At 54.7% G+C, this 16,562-nt stretch overlaps 1 protein-coding gene across 1 annotated transcript in view; it reads right to left on the bottom strand.

Moving 5' to 3' along the window:
• LOC310921711 (transcription activator BRG1-like) overlaps positions 1-16,015 on the bottom strand; it is an 18,675-nt gene extending 2,660 nt beyond the window's left edge. The window contains 27 exon segments of the mRNA XM_083881927.1: positions 2-34; positions 1,323-1,486; positions 2,767-2,933; positions 3,123-3,169; positions 3,534-3,620; positions 4,047-4,154; positions 4,518-4,631; positions 5,180-5,422; positions 5,551-5,661; positions 5,900-5,966; positions 6,056-6,219; positions 6,623-6,773; positions 7,343-7,461; positions 7,955-8,012; positions 8,274-8,404; positions 8,609-8,659; positions 8,931-9,098; positions 9,264-9,437; positions 9,714-9,887; positions 9,977-10,103; positions 10,627-10,867; positions 11,409-11,507; positions 12,019-12,393; positions 12,733-12,865; positions 13,451-13,669; positions 14,517-14,570; positions 15,914-16,015. Of these exon segments, the coding sequence (XP_083738053.1) occupies positions 2-34; positions 1,323-1,486; positions 2,767-2,933; positions 3,123-3,169; positions 3,534-3,620; positions 4,047-4,154; positions 4,518-4,631; positions 5,180-5,422; positions 5,551-5,661; positions 5,900-5,966; positions 6,056-6,219; positions 6,623-6,773; positions 7,343-7,461; positions 7,955-8,012; positions 8,274-8,404; positions 8,609-8,659; positions 8,931-9,098; positions 9,264-9,437; positions 9,714-9,887; positions 9,977-10,103; positions 10,627-10,867; positions 11,409-11,507; positions 12,019-12,393; positions 12,733-12,865; positions 13,451-13,630 (3,486 nt within the window). The 5' untranslated portion in view covers positions 13,631-13,669; positions 14,517-14,570; positions 15,914-16,015.
• Positions 16,016-16,562: the final 547 nt, after the last annotated feature.

The following is a 16,562-nucleotide window of genomic DNA, read 5'->3' as shown; positions in this document are numbered from 1 at the left end:
CGATGCGGTGGGCCCGGTCCTGGGCCTGCAGGTCCTGGGGGAAGGGGCAGTGATAGCACCGGGGTCCCAAAAACCGCCCTCTTATCCTCAAAATCCACGGGTGGAGATGTGGGGTGAGGCCTGAGGGCTTTCAGCGATCCCACCAGTGACTGGGATGTGGCAACAGGATCACTGTGTAAATCCTGTGGGATGGGGGCCACGTCGGCCAAAGGGTCCCAAAACCCCTGTTTTTGTCCTCAAAATCTGCAGGGATGCCCAAGGATGATGGGGATGTGGCAATGGGATCACCAGGACTACCCAAGTCCCGTGAGACAGGGGAAGTGTCGAAAGGGTGCCAAAGCTTCCACTTTTGTCCTCAAAATCCACAGGGATGAACCCTGAGGGAACTTAGGGATCACCAAGGATCCAGGGATTCAGTGGGAAGGGGCAGCGTTGGCCAAGAGGTACCAAAAACTCCAGTTTTAGCCTTAACAAGGAAAACATGGGATGCACCCCAAGGGCTCTCAAAGATCCCTAAGGGATCACGGGATTTGGGGTAAAGGGAGTGTTGGGACCATGTAGGTCCTGGAAGAAATGGCCACACTGGCCAAGAGGTGCCAGAAAAGCTGGTCTTGACCTCGAATAAATAATGGGAGAAATGTGGGATGCACCACGAGGAGTTCAGAGATCCCCAAGGATCACCAGGATCCAGTAACAAGATTCCTGTGGGAAGGAGCAGCATTAGATGAGGGGTCTCCAAAACCCCATTTTAATCCTCAAAGACACAAGATGTGCCACAGCAATCCCAGAGGATTACGGGAATTCCAGAATGGGATCATTGGCTGCTCTTTCCTTCTCAGACAGAGGGTGCAGGGAAAGCCCAGAGGCAGCGCTGGGATTTGGGGTGGCTCTCCAGGACAGCAGTGAGTCCCAGAATTACAGAATTACAACCCCATGGCTCCTATTTGGGTCAGGTGGTTTTGGGGCTGGCTCATTGGGTTTTAGGTCAATCACAGTTGGTTTTGGGTCAGATCACTGCTGTTGATTGGTTTTATCTTTGGTTAAATTATACATTGGTTGGGTTTTGGGTCAGTCAGCTAATTTGGGGTAATTGGCTTTTGGGTTGCTCTCTGGGTCAGTCAGTGGGTTTTTGGGTTGGTCACTTGGGTTTTGGGTTGATTTTTGTGTCAGTCAGTGGTTTTGGGTTGATTTTCGGGTCAATGGATTGGGATTTGGGCGTTTCTTTGGATCAACGGGCCGATTTTTAAGTCGATTTTTGGGTCAATTTTTGATTCCCCGTATCCATTCAGGCCGGTCTCCGGGCGGGCGGGTCCTGGCCGTACCTGGTGCGGGTTCCAGTCGCTGTCAAAGATGATGACAGTGTCGGCCGACTGCAGGTTGAGGCCCAGGCCCCCGGCCCGCGTGCTCAGCAGGAAGATGAAATACTCAGAGCCCGGCTCGTTGAATGTCTTCAGCAACATTCCCCGGTCCTCTGCCTTCGTGGTCCCTGGAATCCCACACGGGCGTCATTCCTGCCCCCCAGCACTGCAGCCAGAGGTGCTGGGGGGTCCAGAGTGGTTTCACTGGGAATGGGGAGCCCTTTCCCCCGGAGGGGGGGGTCCCATGGGCTGATTTTGGTAGAAAGATTGGAAAAAGGAGGGAAAAAGGGGTGGGTCCTGCTCTGAGGTGGCCTGGGAGGTCTCCCAGAAGTTGGGATTGCAGCAGCCAGAGTTACAGCAGCGTTGAGGCCGTTTTCAGAGGTGTGAGGGGGCCGTGGGTCACATTTTGTGCTCTTAATCTGTGTTCATTTCAGAATCGTGAACGGATTTGGGTTGGGAGGGACCTTAAAGCCCATCCTGTTCCGACTCAACCCTGCAATCCAACCAATTAATCCTTATTTGTTTTAGTCCCCCAGGCCCTCCCCCAGCCCAACAGGATGCCAGGATTCATCAGGAAATTAGCTGGAATAAATAGGAAAAACAGCAGCAGGAAACGAGGACATGATGCCTTGATAACCATCTTTGACATCTTGACATCAATCTTCTAAAATGTGATATAATCTTCAACACCTTGATATCAAAACTTAAAAACACTGATATCAAGCTCTGATATCTTGATATCAGTCTTGATGGGAACCTTGATCTTGATACAAACCTTGATATTGATCTTTCTATTGGTATCTCAATATCAATGTCTCAATATACATCCTGCAATCTGGATATCAAGATATTGGTCTTGAAACCTTGATATCGATCTTGATATCAATCTCAATGTCTTTGATGTTGATTTTGATATAAATACTCAATATCAATCTTGCTATCTCAATGTCTTGATATTGACCTTGCAGTCTAGATATCGAGATATTGATATTTGAAATCCTGATGGCAATCTTGATATAAACCTTGATATCAATTTAACTGTTGATGTCTCAATATCAATGTCTCGATATTGATCACACAGTCTGGACATCAAGATATTGATTTTTATATTAATTGATATCTCTCCCTTGATATCTGTTTTGACACATTGAAATTTATCTCCGTATCTTCACATCTATTTTGGTATCTTTACAGCTTTACTTAGATATTTATCTTTGTATCTTGACCGTTTTATATTTTTGTATCTTGATATTTCTCAGCATCTTTCTGTCCAGCCCAGTATCTTCATCTCTTTACATCTTGGTATCTTTCTCGATGTCTTGACCTTGAGCTCCACCTTGGTCAGGGCACCCCCTGTTCCCTCACCCCCTGGGGCACTGCTGACCCCCCACCCCCCGGGGGCACTCACCATCCAGCCTGAGGTATTTGAAGCCACGATAAGCAAAATAGTCCTCCATGATGGTCATGAGGGAGGTCATCTGGCAGAAGAGCAGCACCTTGTGGTTGGTGGCCCGGAGCTTGGGCAGGATCCGGTCCAGGAGCTCGAACTTCCCAGAGGCACGGTACAAATCCAGCCTGGGATGGATAAAAATGGGCACAGTGAGAGGAAAACCGGGATTCGGGGCCAAAAACGTGGTGTCTCCCGCTTGCTGGGATCATCTGGCTGCCTGAGGTGGGGGCGGCTCAGCCTCCACCCCTGGGAAACTGTTTGAGCCTGTAAATCCACAAAATTGTCCACTGCTAATCCCAAAATTTGTGACTCACCCCTGCACGATCCCGCCCGTGAACCCCAAGTGCTCCGAGAAGGATTCCTGAAATCGAGAGGAGAAATAGTGTCAGGAACCAGCACAAACTGGCCAAAACAATCTGGAGCTGCCTTGAAGACCCAAGCCCTGCTCCCTTCCCCAGTTCTCTCAGGAAGCTGGTGAGGGAATGGATCGGTTTGGCTGGAAAACAGTGATGGAACGTGGGTGGGCCCAATGACCTGATCCTTGCTGGGTTTAGCTCTGTTTGGGTTTATCCCTGGTTTTGGTTGATCCCGGTTTTGTTGTAAACCCTGCTGGGCTTATCCCTTTTCTTGGTTCATCCCTAGCTTTCTGGGTTTAACCCTGTGGGGTTTATGCCTGTTTGGGTTCATCCCCCTGGATTTGTCCCCATTCCACAGGTCGGCCCCACCTCGATGTGCTGGAACATGTAGGGGTGGTTGCAGATCTTGCGCAGCTGCATGATTGTGTTCATCAGCGTCTTCGTGCCACCTTTCCCCTGCCAGGAACAATGCAGGAGGTTAAAAACCCAGATTATTGATGGGTTCCATTTCTATTTGCCAGTTCAGCATTTCCAGGAATGTTTGGGAACGCTGAGTGGGAGTTCACAGCCCTGAAAGTGGGGCTCAGAAACATTAAAATAAATTCGACATTTTAAGAAACCTCCAAGTCAACTCAAGGAGAGGCTGCTCCTACCTGGCTGTTTTGAGGGAGTGGAGCTGGAAAACAGGGAACCTCCCACCTCCAGCTTTTAGCTGGGATCAAAGTATCATTTTCCAATTATTCTGTGTTTTTCTTCTCCTCACAGACCCACTGATAGCTTTGAGGAGCCTCCAAGGATCACCCAAATACACTGGGGGCCCAAGCTCAACCCACCCCGCGGTGGAGACAAACCCGCCCACACTCAGCATTCCCAAATCCAGACCTTCTTGTCCTTCTCGGAGCCGTCGGTGAGGAGGACGCCCTTGGCCTGCATGTGCCGGTACAGGACCCGCTGCAGCGCCGACATGTCACACTTGATCACGTACTCGACCTGCCAGGACCCAAGGGGGAGTCACCCTCAGCCCATCTGAGAAACCACCAACTCCCAGAGGGATCAAACTGCAGAGCGGGATGAAACTCCACCTGCACATTCCAGGATGGGGAAGGGCAGCATGGAGACCCCCCCAAATGTAGTCCAGGATGGGGAAGATTGGGATGGACCCCAAAATCCCCCTCTAAGATCTCCCCAAGCCCCCAGCAGGATCAACCCAAACACCAGCTCAACCCAACCCAGCAATGATCCCGGAGCGGGATGAAGCTCTATGCGCATATCCCAGGATGGATAAGAGCAGGATGGATGTCCCCCAAGTCAAATCCTGGGACGGGGAAAGGTGAGGGGACCCTCCAGTGTCACCTTTTCCGGGAGCTGAGCTTCCACCTCCTTCTTGAGGCGCCGGAGCAGGAAGGGCCGGAGCACCTTGTGCAGGCGGCGGATAATGAGGATTGTCTCCTCCTCGTTCAGGTCCACCTGGCCAGGGAAAGGAATTGTCACCAGGAATGGAATTGGATGGACCCCAACATCCCAAAACACCAGGTCCTTCTGCTCCAAGAAGCCCCTGACCCTCAAGTCCTAGCAGGATCCATCAAATTGCCTGCTCAACCCAATAGCATCCAGAGTGGGATGAACCTCCATGAATGTATCCCAGGAGAGGGGAGGGCAGGAATTGAGGGAAGGAAACTGTCACCCAGAGAAGGGAACTGAGCCCTCAATGGTGACACTGAGCCACCTCCAACAGCTCCAAGGGCACTCCCAACCCCTCTGGGGCCATTAACAGTGTCACTAAGCCACATCCCACAGCTCCAGAATCAATTCTATCCCTTCTGGAGCCACAGTGACACCACATCCCATTGTTCCACGGCCACCTCCAGCTTCTCCAGATCCATTAAAGACACTGATCCACTGATCCCAGAGCTCCAGGGACGCTTTTGACCCCTCTCTATCCATTAACATCAACCCCAAGCCCCTCCCCGCTGCCAGGAGTTCCCGCCCACTCCCGCATTTCCCATTTCCCGCACCTTCTCCCCAGTCATGGCAAACGGTGCATTGAACCACTGCTCAAAGGTGCTGCAGCTCTTGAAGATGGTCGGGAGCAGGAAGTTGAGGAGCGCCCAGAGCTCCGGGAGCTTGTTCTGGAGCGGAGTCCCAGTGAGGAGCAGCCGCCGCGGGGCCACGTAGTGGGTGTTGAGCACCTGTGTCAGTTTGCAGTGGTGGTTCTTCATCCGGTGCCCCTCGTCCACAATCATGTACTTCCAGCGGATCTGTGGGAGCGGGAAGGGCAGGGATGGTGGGAACCAGGGAAAGGGGATGTGCCTGGAGCAGCCCACGATGGCCCCGTGATTGCAGTGAGATTGGGAAAACCTGCAGGTCCAGTGCTTTCTAGCCTCACCTTGGCCAGGATGTGCTTGTCCTTGATGATGTACTCGTATGTTGTGAGCAGAACGTTGAATTTTCCACTCCGGAGCTGCGGGACGAAGGCGCGTCGCGCCGCTGGAGAGCCCTGGGAGGAGAATTCCAATGTCAGGTGAGGAGGGAATTCCCAGAACAGGGGGCAGGAGGGGCTGTTAATTACAGGGAACAGCAAAATGAGGAGGTTTGGGGGTTCCTGCTACTGAGGAACAACCAAAAATGGGATTTCTTGGATTTGGAGCTGGGACCCAGTGCAGCTTCCTCAGCATAACGGTAACAGAGCGAGAAGAGGAAAATGGAGGTTGGAATCCAAGGACTGCGGTACCTACCTTGTAGGAGACCTTGACCACGGAAGGAGCCCATTTGTCAAACTCGTAGGCCCAGTTGGACAAAGTCCTGGGGAAAGACATGGGAAGGGTGGGAACCTGGGAACGTGGGGCTGGAGTAGCAGCTGGGGGAGATTCTCCAGGCACTCTGGCACTCACGAGAGCGGGACGATGATGAGGAAGGGGCCGTTGATCCGCTTATGCTCCATGAGGTACGTGATGAGGGCAATGGTCTGGATGGTTTTCCCCAATCCCATCTCATCTGCCAGGATCCCATTGAGGTTGTTGTTGTACAGGGACACGAGCCATTCCAGGCCTTTGATCTGCAGGGATGCGGATGAGAATGGGAATGAGGGTGGGAGAGCAGCCCCCTCCTGCCTGGGCACATGCAGACAAGCTGGTAATGAGGTCAGGTTAACTAGTCAGAGCCAGTTGAAGGAATTGGATGTTCCATGGAATTGAACAGAATAGGATGGGTTTGGCTTTCAGCAGGGAGTGAATCCAGCTCAATGTCCCGCTCTGGCTTCAGCTCATTATCCCACACCACCTCAGACTCATTACCCCTCTCCAGCTCCAGGAATGGCCCCTCATCCTGCACCAGCCATTATCCCACCACAGGTCTCGATCCCACACTGCATCCAGCTCCTTATTCCACTATCCCACCTATGGACCACCCCAATCCCCGTTCCCTCCCCCGGCAGCCCCGTATCCCTGATGTTCCCACACCTGGTACTGCTTGAGGACGCCGTTGACCATCAGGGCCGACTGCTTGTCCACACGTTCAGTCACGGCGTGAGCCACGGCGTAGTAGGACTGGAGGCCCCGCGCCAGTGCCTGTGACACCCCGTACTCATCATCCACGTCCTGCTTGGCATTCCTGCCCAGAAAACCAGGATAATGTGTCATGGCACAACAGGAAAAAAGGATGAGAGTGGGGATGAAGAGGGGGAAAGAGGGTGGGAGGGAGTATAGGGGGAATAAATGGGGGAAACTGGGATAATGAATGAGGGGAGAGGCCTGGAGGAAAATATGGGATGAACAGCGGGAGAGGGGGAAAACTCGGGGCAAAACCAGGTATAATGGAAGACAGAGCAATCCTGAGATGGAAAAACATGGATAAGAAGGGGGGGATCCCTGTTCCTCATGGGCAGAAATGGGAAAATAAAGGAGGATAAAGGGAGATGATTTGCCTTTTTGGGGTGACAAAAGGGAGGTTTGAAGGATGATGCTGTTGGAGGAATTCCTGGGAAGCACCATCAGTCCTGTGTGAGGTGGTTTTCCCACTGAATTTCCAGATAAAATGCCATGTTACGGCTCATTTGGGAAGATTCGAAAAAAAACGGGCTTGGGGGAATGGTGCTTGTTGAACCCCACTCCTGGGACAGGGAACTGATTAGGAAGGGGAAGCTGGAACAGGAAAATGGGAAGAGGGAGGGAAGAGCTCACTCGATGATGTGTCGGGCATCCACTTCTGAGACATCGTCGCTGTCCGGATCTGGAATCTTCTTCTTCTCCTCCACGGGCAGCGCTGGCTGCGCCGGCTGTGGCTGCTCCTCTTCCTCCTCCTGGGGGATTCCCAGGAATTCCAAGGAAAATAGGAAAATTCCTTAGAAACACCCTGGGAAGCACCCACCTCCCTCCCACCCAAACCTGCCATTCCCTTTGGAGGCATGCCAGGAATATTCAGGCTGAAAACTGGGATCTCCAAAAGGGAATTTCCAAGTGCTTCTGTCTGCCCAGTGCTTGTTCAACACACAGATTCCATTTTATCCTGCTATTTTATTCAATTTTTATATCTCAGTTTATCCCATTTTAATGCTTTTTTTCCCTTTTTTTATTCCATTCTAATGAATTTTATTCTCTTTTACCCTATTGTTTTGTCCCATTTTAAGCTACAGCTTTATTCCCTGTTACCCTAGTATTCCGTCTCATTTTATTCCATGTTATCCTCCATTTTATCCCATATTTTCTGAGCTGCCAAACAGCCATTAGCAAGGTCAGTTCTTTCCTGTTCTTCCCAGAACACTCCCTGTGGGAATGTGGCAGGACCCCTCTCACCTCTTCCTCCTCCTCCGAGCCACTCTCCTCACTGTCGGAGCGTGGAGCCACCTCGTACCTGGGGGGAAAATAGGGAATTCCAAATGGAATTTGGCTTTGGCACTCCCAGCTCCCTGTTCTCTCCTGGCTCTCACATTCCCAGCCTCCAACTTCCTCCCAGGTCCAGCATTTCTAGGTCTCCACTGCCATTCCTGACTCCAGCATACCCAGATCCAGCATCTCCAGTTTCCTACTCCCATTCCCAACCCCAGCATTTCCAGCTCTGGTATTCCCAGCTGCAGCACATCCCCAGCCCCTATTCCTGGCATTCCCGGCATACCCAGGGTTCATTTCCAGCCAGGCCTCGAGCTGCCCGGCCTTTGGAGCGTCAGTGCCCGTGAGGATCTTCCCACTCTCCACATGGATCACCTTCACCGGGAGGTCGCTCATCTGGCTGGTCTCGTCCAGTGGCTGTGGGAGAAGCTGAGGGATCAGGATTGGGAATTCTCAGCCCCAAACCCCGCTCAACCCGCTGGGAAAAGGGAGCGGGGAGGATCCTGATGGTCCCAGTGGGACGTGGCCTGCACTCCCCATCCACGGTGGGCTGGAATGCAAGGATCCCTGTGGCCCCCCTTCCTGGCCATCCCAGGATCCGTGGGATGAGCCTGGACTCACCTCCCCATCTGGGCCGATGGCTGGAGCCTGTCCCTCGGCATTCTCTGCCTTCTGTGGGAGCAACAGGGCAGGAGGAGAAGGAGAAAGGAGGAGAAGGAAAGGAAAAAGAAAAGGATAGAAAAGAGAAGAAAAAAGGGAAGGAGATAAAGGACAGGAAGGAAGAAAAGGAGAGGAGAAAAGGATAGAGAAGAGAAAGAGATAAAAGGCGAAAGAAAAGGAGGAGGTGGGGAAGGAGAGGGGAGTCAGCCTGGGCAGTTCAGCCCTGGCACTCCCTCCACGAGCCATTCCCAGTGCCATTCCTGGAGTTTCTCCTTTCTCTCACCTTCTTCTTTTTCTTCTTCTTCTTCTCCTTGGCCACCTGGGCTGCCTTGTGCTGCCGCACCAGCTCTGTTAGGTTGGCCACGTACTCGTCTGTCTGCTGCAGCAGGTAGGCCAGGCGCTTGTCCTTCTTCTGGTCAATGAGCTTCCGGTAGCCTTCCTCATCCTCTGCCTGCCCGGGGTGAGCAACACACTTGGGATCACCCTGACCTCACCCCACACGCTCTCGGTGCCCCTCCTCACCCTCAATGAGGACAGAGATCCCACCACATCCATCTTGATCCCGCCCCTCCTGTCTGTTGGCTGCCTTTTTCCCAGTATCCCACATTTGGCTCACCATGAGCCGGCGCATCCGCTCCTTCTCGATGCGCTCGTTCTCCTTCTTCTGCTCACGCTCAGTGTTGGCGTGGTACGTGGCCACTGCCTTGGTCAGCTTCTGGATCTTCCCACTCACGCTCCGGTGGTATTCCTTGAAGTCCTTGGCATGTTGCAGGATGCTGTTGAGGTATTCCTGAGGGAACAGAACACAGTCGTCAGATCACAGGGCTCAGTGTGCAGGGATTGCTTGGGAAGTTGCAATGGTGGAGCTGGGAGGGATTGCTGGTCATTGGAAGAGAGCAATGGGAATTTGAGAGTCCCAATGGTCATCGAGTGGTTCCAACAGCCATCACCAAACCCTTGGCCACCATCATGCAGAGTCAACCTTCCCCAACCCCCAAACCAGGTGGTTCCCTTCAAACCTCCACCCCTGTCACCTCTCTGCCCCGATTCCTGGGAATCCGCTGACCTGGTGCTTCTGCCGGCGCTTCCTCTCCTGCTCGATCTTCTGCTGCTTCTCCAGCTTCTCTGTGATCCGGGCCTCACGTAAGGACTGCCGCTTGCTGCGCTTGTAGGCCTTGGCGTTGAGCGCCGTCTCCAGGGCCGTGTCCCGCCGCATGCACACCACCACCTCCTGCCGCAGCTGCAATCCCAGGAACACCCTGTGCCACCAGTCCTCGGGGGGACCCCGCAACCATCCTGCTCCCAAATCCCGGTTTTCCCGGGGCTCACCTGGCGCTGGAAGTTGAGCAGCCGCAGAGCCTTGAGCTCGATGGTTGCTTTGGTCCTCAGGTCTCCGGCCAAGGAGCCGGGAAGGTTTTCCAGCTCTTGGATGCGGTGGGCGATGCGGGCTTGGAGCCTGTGGAGGAGGGGAATGCATTTCGGGACAAGCTCACTCCCACCCTAGTTCCCATTAGGGAGAGCATAAGAGCAGGGCGAGGGCAGTGGGAAGTCACTTCCAGAATCCTGGGATGAGTTTTGGGGACCCCCCCATGGGAACAAGGACATAGCAGGGCCAGAGCACAGACAGTGAAGGGCAATGGAGCTGGGAAAGGTCAGGAAGAATCCCCAAGAGAAACATTCTCCCGCTCATCCCTCTGGATCTCAGGAAGAGGAAAAACAGATGGAGGCAGTTGGAGATGGAAGAATCCTTGGGAATCTCCAAGAAAAATACATTCCCACTCACCCCTCTGGACCTGTGGACATTGGGAAGGAGAAAAACAGGATGGAGGGAAGTTGGGGCTGGGAGAAGCCTTGGGAAATCCAAGGAAAACGTCCTCTTGCTCATCCAGAGGGGTCTCAGGAAGAAGGAAGGTGGGATGTGGGCAGCTGGGACTGGGAGGAACCCTGGGAATTCCCAGGAAATCCAGGTGGGGCCATACCTGTACTCACGCTCCTGCAGGATCTCCACGGGGTCGAGGCCACGGGGTTTCTGGATGGGGGTGATCCGGTTCTGTTTGGGGTGGATCGGGAGCGCGGGCGGCGCCGGCTGCCCCGGCGAGGGCGGGGGGGGCCCGGGGGACGCCGGGGGCACGGCCGGGGGCACGGGGGACGGGCGGCCCGCGGGGGGCGGTGGCAGCAGCTTCTGGGGGGCCCCGCCTGGAGCTGCCGCCGACAGCGGCCCTGTGGGAACAGGCAGTCTGGGAATACTGGCCCGGGTAAAGGCACGGCTTCCCAGGGGACATGGATCGCAATTCCTGTGAAAAACCCTAATTATTTGGCCAGAAATTAAGCAAATTCCCCAAAAACGTGAACATCTGATTCAGAATTAGCTTATGGACTAACTGCAAAGATTTAATGGGAAATTCACCCCAATTCCCCCCCAAACTCCTATTATTTATCTGGAAATCAACCCTAAATCGCAAAAAAAGTCCAATTATTTGGCTGGAAATTAACCCCTACTCCCTGCAAAAAATCCAATTATTTCACTGGAAAGCAGCCCCAAATGCCCCCAAGCTCCAACTGTTTACGGAAAAATTAACCAGGACTCCCTAAAACAGTCCAAATATCTATCTTGGAATGAGCACAGGCATCCCTGCAAAGCTCCAGTATGGAAGTTAAACCAGCCATTCACAGAACTCTGCCCCTAATTCCAGGGTTTTAACCAGGAACTTCCTTCCATTCCCATCCCTCACTCACAGAAATTTTGTGACCCAGGTCTTACCTTCCGGCCAGGGCTTGGGGGGGCCCCCAGGGGGCTGTCCTGGCATGCCGGGGGGCACTCCTGAGGGTCCGGGAGGGGGCATGTTGGGCCCTCCTATTCCTGGAAATTCCCCAAAATCAGGGAGAAAAGGGGGAAAAAAAAGAGGAAAATCCCATGAGGATGCTGACTCTAGGGGGAGAGTCCCAGTGGGAAGGTTGGTCTGCTCTGGCTGAAGATGAGGACCTGCAGGTACAGCCCCCACTCCCCTGAACTGCCAGAGTCGGGATGGATCCGAAGTCCCAGCCTCTGGAATGCCCACGGACATGGATGGGAGAAGAGCGGGAAACTCAAACGGGGGGATACTGGGGCAAACTGGGACCAAATGCTGCCCATGGGTCATTTGGGATAGAACAGGATGAGGTCCCTTCCCACAAATCCCCTGGGACAGAATGGGACAAGCGCTCCTGGATTTCCCAGGACAACGTGAGATGGAATGGGATGACCTCCTCACAGACCCGAGGAGCGAATAGGACAAGCTCCCCCACAGATCCCTCAGGAGGGAACAAGATGAGCTCCCCTTGGATCCCCCAGGACACAAGGGCACAGACAGTTCCACCCAGCCCCTCCTCACCGTGAGGTCTGGAGTACCCGGGCGGCGCTGGCCCCGCTCCGGGCGCTTGTCCCGGGCCCTGCGTGGCGCCGGCGGGCGGAGGTAGAGCAGGAATCTGCGGCTGCATCCCAGGCAGGGGCCGCTTTCCCTGGACGGCAACCTGAAGGTGCTCCGGGAGCGGCTGCCCCCGCGCCAGCAGCTTGTAGGCCATGATCTGGGCACGGAGCTGGTGCAGCTGCGCCGCGTTGAACGGGGACGGGCCCCGGCCCAGCGCCGGGGAGTCCGATCCGGAGCCGTCCAGCGCCGCGCCGGAGCCGCCCGCGGAGCCGCTGGACGGGCCGTTGGACGGCACCGGGCTGGAGGCGTGCTCCGAGCTGCCCAGAGGGGATGGATAACCTGGCAGGGAACACGGGGATGCTCTTGGGATCCTGGGAGTGTGGCAAGGGGCTGAATTCCAAACTGAAATGAGGAATTTATATCTGGAATCCTTACAGAGCTGTGTCTGCCCTCAAAAGTAAGGATTTCCACTCTAAGCCCCACAGGATTTTATTGTTCCTCCCCCAAAATCCAGCATGTGAACCTGGAAATCCCCCAGAGGGCTACCAGAATCCAGGATTTATGCCCTGGTATCCAGGATTTAAACTTGGAATGATGAACCCCCCGCCCCGTCCCTCCAAATCCAGGATTTAGACATGGTTCCCTTCCCCCTGTCATGTTTCTTCCCATGCTCCCAACCTTGGGAATGCTGATCCATGGGGCTGGGTGGGGGGCCCATTCCTGCATGCCCCCCTGGCCGCATTCCCATCCCCTTCATCTGCCCGTAGCGTGGATCTTCCGACATTCCCTTCTCGTGCATCGGATCCAGGGGCTGCAGGAGGGAAATACCCCGGGAAATCAGACACCAGAAGAGCACTCCTGGAGGAAATCCTAATGCTTCCAACCCATCCAGCTTGCAGAATTCCCAGGGTTGGAGCTGGAGCTCCATTTCATTATTCCTGGAGATGCCAGATTCCACATGCTCTGGCCATGAAACCCTTCCAGCAGCACAATTTCCCTTTTTTATTAAAACCCCCTGGATTACGGGTGAGGAATTGCTGTTAAAGCCCGAAATCCAGGAGGAAAAATTTCTCAATTAATGAGTTAATTAATGGGGATGGAGCAGGGGATTTTCCCATTCCTGAGGTTTTTCAGTGCATTTTTGGAGCAGGAGAGTCCAGGAGGGATTTGGGGGGGGAGATGGGGGGTGAAATAAGGTAGGAAGGAAGAGAAGAGAGGAATGGGAAGGGGGTACAGGTGCACTTCACAGATTTTAATTAAATCCCTTAGTTACTCCCCTTTTCCCATCTCCTTCTGATGCTGGAGGAGGAGAATGGATCATTCCAGCAGTGGGAATTTGCAGAGCTGACAGTGGTCGGGGGGACTCACTCAAGCCGGGAATGCTGGGATGTCTCACCTTGTGCAGGGGGTGGATGGTGTCCGGGGTGTATCCTGGAGCCGGGAGCGCGTGTCCCGAGTGTCCGGACCCGGGCGAGGGGCCGGGAGAGGGGCCCAGCATAGACCCCGGGGAGGGGCCGGGACCAGGAGAGGGGCCGGGCCGGGGGGTCCCGCCCAGCGGAGGCTCCGGAGTCGCCATCTCACATCAGGAGCTGGGAATGGGTTCCTGGAGCTGCACCTGGAATGGGGGATCCGGGTTAATTCCGAGAATGAACTGAGGGAGCACCTCAGTGGGAAACACCCTTTGCAACCCATGATCAAGGAATAAGCAAGAAATCCTCTCCACAGTGCATGCTTAGGCACAAGGAATTCGCTTCCCAATCCATCCTTGAGGCAGCTGGAATGGGAAATCTGCTTCCAAATCCACTAGCCAGGCACAAGAAGCCCCAAATCCCCTCCCAAATCCATCACCTGGGAACAATGGGAATCCCATTCCCAATCCGCCCTGGAAGAAGGACTGGGAGATTGCTGGCCAGGAACCACCATCCTGAGGGTTCCAACACTCCCCGGAAAAATGGGGAATGGGATCAAACACGTGCCCAGGGATAGTTTTACCTGATTTTCCCCATTTAGGTTGTTCTGACACCGCGAAAAACTCAGATTTCCTAGCACCTGCTTCCCCCTATATGGGGGGATTTATCCCAATTTAAGTCATTCCAGCCCTTGGGAATCTCCTGTCTCCCACGGGCAGAGCCATTCCTGTTACATCTTCTGATGAGGAAACAGGGATTGACAAAGTGGTTTTCCAGGAAAGAGAGGGATTAATTCCTGCTGGATCTGGCAAGGGTTTATCCTGGCATGCCTTTCCAAGGAAAATCACCACCATTCCAGGGATATCAGGGATTGAATTTTTAATTAAGCTCCATTCCTGCTCTTTTCCAGCCCCAGTACCACCATTCCCTCCCACCCAAAGGAATTTTATGCAAAATTCCAAGGAAACCTGTCATTTCCAAGCAAAATATTCCTGTGGGATGTTACTCCTCAGATTCTGGGGAAGGGGGGGGTCCTGAAATCCCAGCACATACCTACGGGCATGGTAGTCTTCTGCGCCTCTGGAGGGACGAGCGCCTAACACCGGGCTAGGGGGAAACAGGGAACATCATTATCCAGCAGCACTGGAGCGTTAACAGAGCACAAGACTCCAAAAAAATGGCAGTTTCCTCATGGATGAGCCCAATTAAGCGTCTGTTTCAGAAATTTGCCAACCTCCAGTGAGGAAACACTCAAAAAAATCTATTTAAAAAATTGCTCTTAAAAATCCCTGGAGGCAGGTGATTCTACCTGCTCCAGCCACAAAAATCATTCCCACAGCATAATTTGATTTTTCCTGGATTGTTTTATTAAAACTCCCCTGGATTACAGGTGAGAAACTATCATTAAAACCAAGAAAGAAACCCCTGGATTAATGAATCAATTAATGGGGTTGGTGTGGGGAAGGTTTTCCTGTTCCTGAGGTTTGTCAGCCCATTTTCAGAAGGTGCGAATCTAGGAGAGATTTGGGGGGCTAGAAAATAAGTCAGGAAGAGAGAAAGGAAATGAGAATGGGCTGCGGGTGCAGTTCTTCCATTTTAATTAAATCCCTTGCTTATATTCCTGTTCCCATCTTTTTCCACCTCCGGAGGAGGAAAACGGGTAATTCCAGCACTGGAAATTCGCGGAGGTGAAAAGGAGGCGGGGCTGAAAGGGAGAATAAATGGATGGGGATCGATCCCTCCCCTGCCAAAATGGGGGTCCTGCTCCTATAGACCCCCCACCCCCGACTGCGGTGGGAAGAGGCCAAATCGCCAGCAGGAAATTCGGGAGCTCAGCCGAGGGACCTCCCCTCAAAAACGGGGAAAATTGGGTAATCTGGGGGAGGGGAAATAGAAATGGACGAGGAAAAGGGGTTTGGAAAAGTGGCGGTGAAAACGGGGTGGAAAAAACGGGATTCCCAAAAGCAGCGCGGGGAAATTGGGATTGGGAAGGGCCGCGGTGGCGGGGGGGGGGGGGGAGCCCCCCCAAGATCAGAAAGATGAAAAGATGAGGGGGCCGGGGGGTTTGGTGTCCTCGGGAAGGACAAAAACAAAAACGATCCGGGAGGATACGGGAGCGGGGAAAGAGACATGTGGGAAGATAGTAGGATACAGGGGGGAAATGGGGGCACCAGAAAAGGGGATAGAGGAAATTCAGAAAAAGAGGGTATGAGCAGAAAACAGGGGCATACATAATGTAGAAAAAAATAGGGGATATATGATGCTGACGGGGGGATCTATCCTGTGGGGGCTGAAGGGGGTGCCGATCTTGGCGGGAGGGGGGAGCGGGGGGCGTGGAACTCCCCAAGGCCGAGAATTTCGGGCTGAGGTCGCCGCCGGTCCCGAACAAAGGGCCCGTGACCCTCTCAGGCCGCCGTACCCGCCTCGCGACCCCCTCCGCCCGGCCTTACCGGGGACGGCGCCCGTCGCGGAGCTCTGCCCGGGGCCCATCCCGGCCCAGTCCCGACGCGATCCCAACACCGGTCCCGGCGGGGGAACAAAGGAGCCGCCGGAGCCGCCGCCGCCGCCTCAGGGAGCGCCGGCCCCGCGCCTGCGCGCCCGGCCCCGCGCTGAGCCCCGCCCACCGTGCGCTCTCAGCCAATGGCGCGGCGCCCCCCCGCCAGCGCCGCCGCTGACAGGCCGCCAGAGGAGAGCGCGCGCGGCGGCTCCGCCCGCGCCCCCCGCGAAAGCGGCCAATGGGAACGCGGCGCGCTGCCCCCGGTGAGGGAAGGGGAGATGCCGCGCCCACCCGCGGCGCGGCAGCCAATGGGAGGCGCACTCGCTGATTTCTCCGTCCCGCCCTGAATAACCTGTCAATCACCCACCCTCGCAGCCAATCAGCACGGCGTCCTCCCTCCGCGGCCAATGGCGAGGAAGTGACCGGGGAGGTGGGGTCGGCAGGGCGTGGAGGGCGCGCGTGCGCAGAGCGGGCGGCACTGCGGCGGGGGAGAGGGGCGGGCGCAGAACGGGGCGGGGCGGGGGGGGGGAGGCCCCGTGATGGGCCCGAAAAGGGCAGAGGGTCCCTGGAACTGGGGGGGGACAAACCTTTACACCGGGCAG

Source organism: Zosterops lateralis, assembly GCF_965231275.1.
Source record: "Zosterops lateralis genome assembly, chromosome: 36".
Taxonomy (NCBI): Eukaryota; Metazoa; Chordata; class Aves; order Passeriformes; family Zosteropidae; genus Zosterops; species Zosterops lateralis.
Note: the sequence above shows the minus strand (reverse complement) of the source record. Positions and strands in the feature narration are given on the sequence as shown.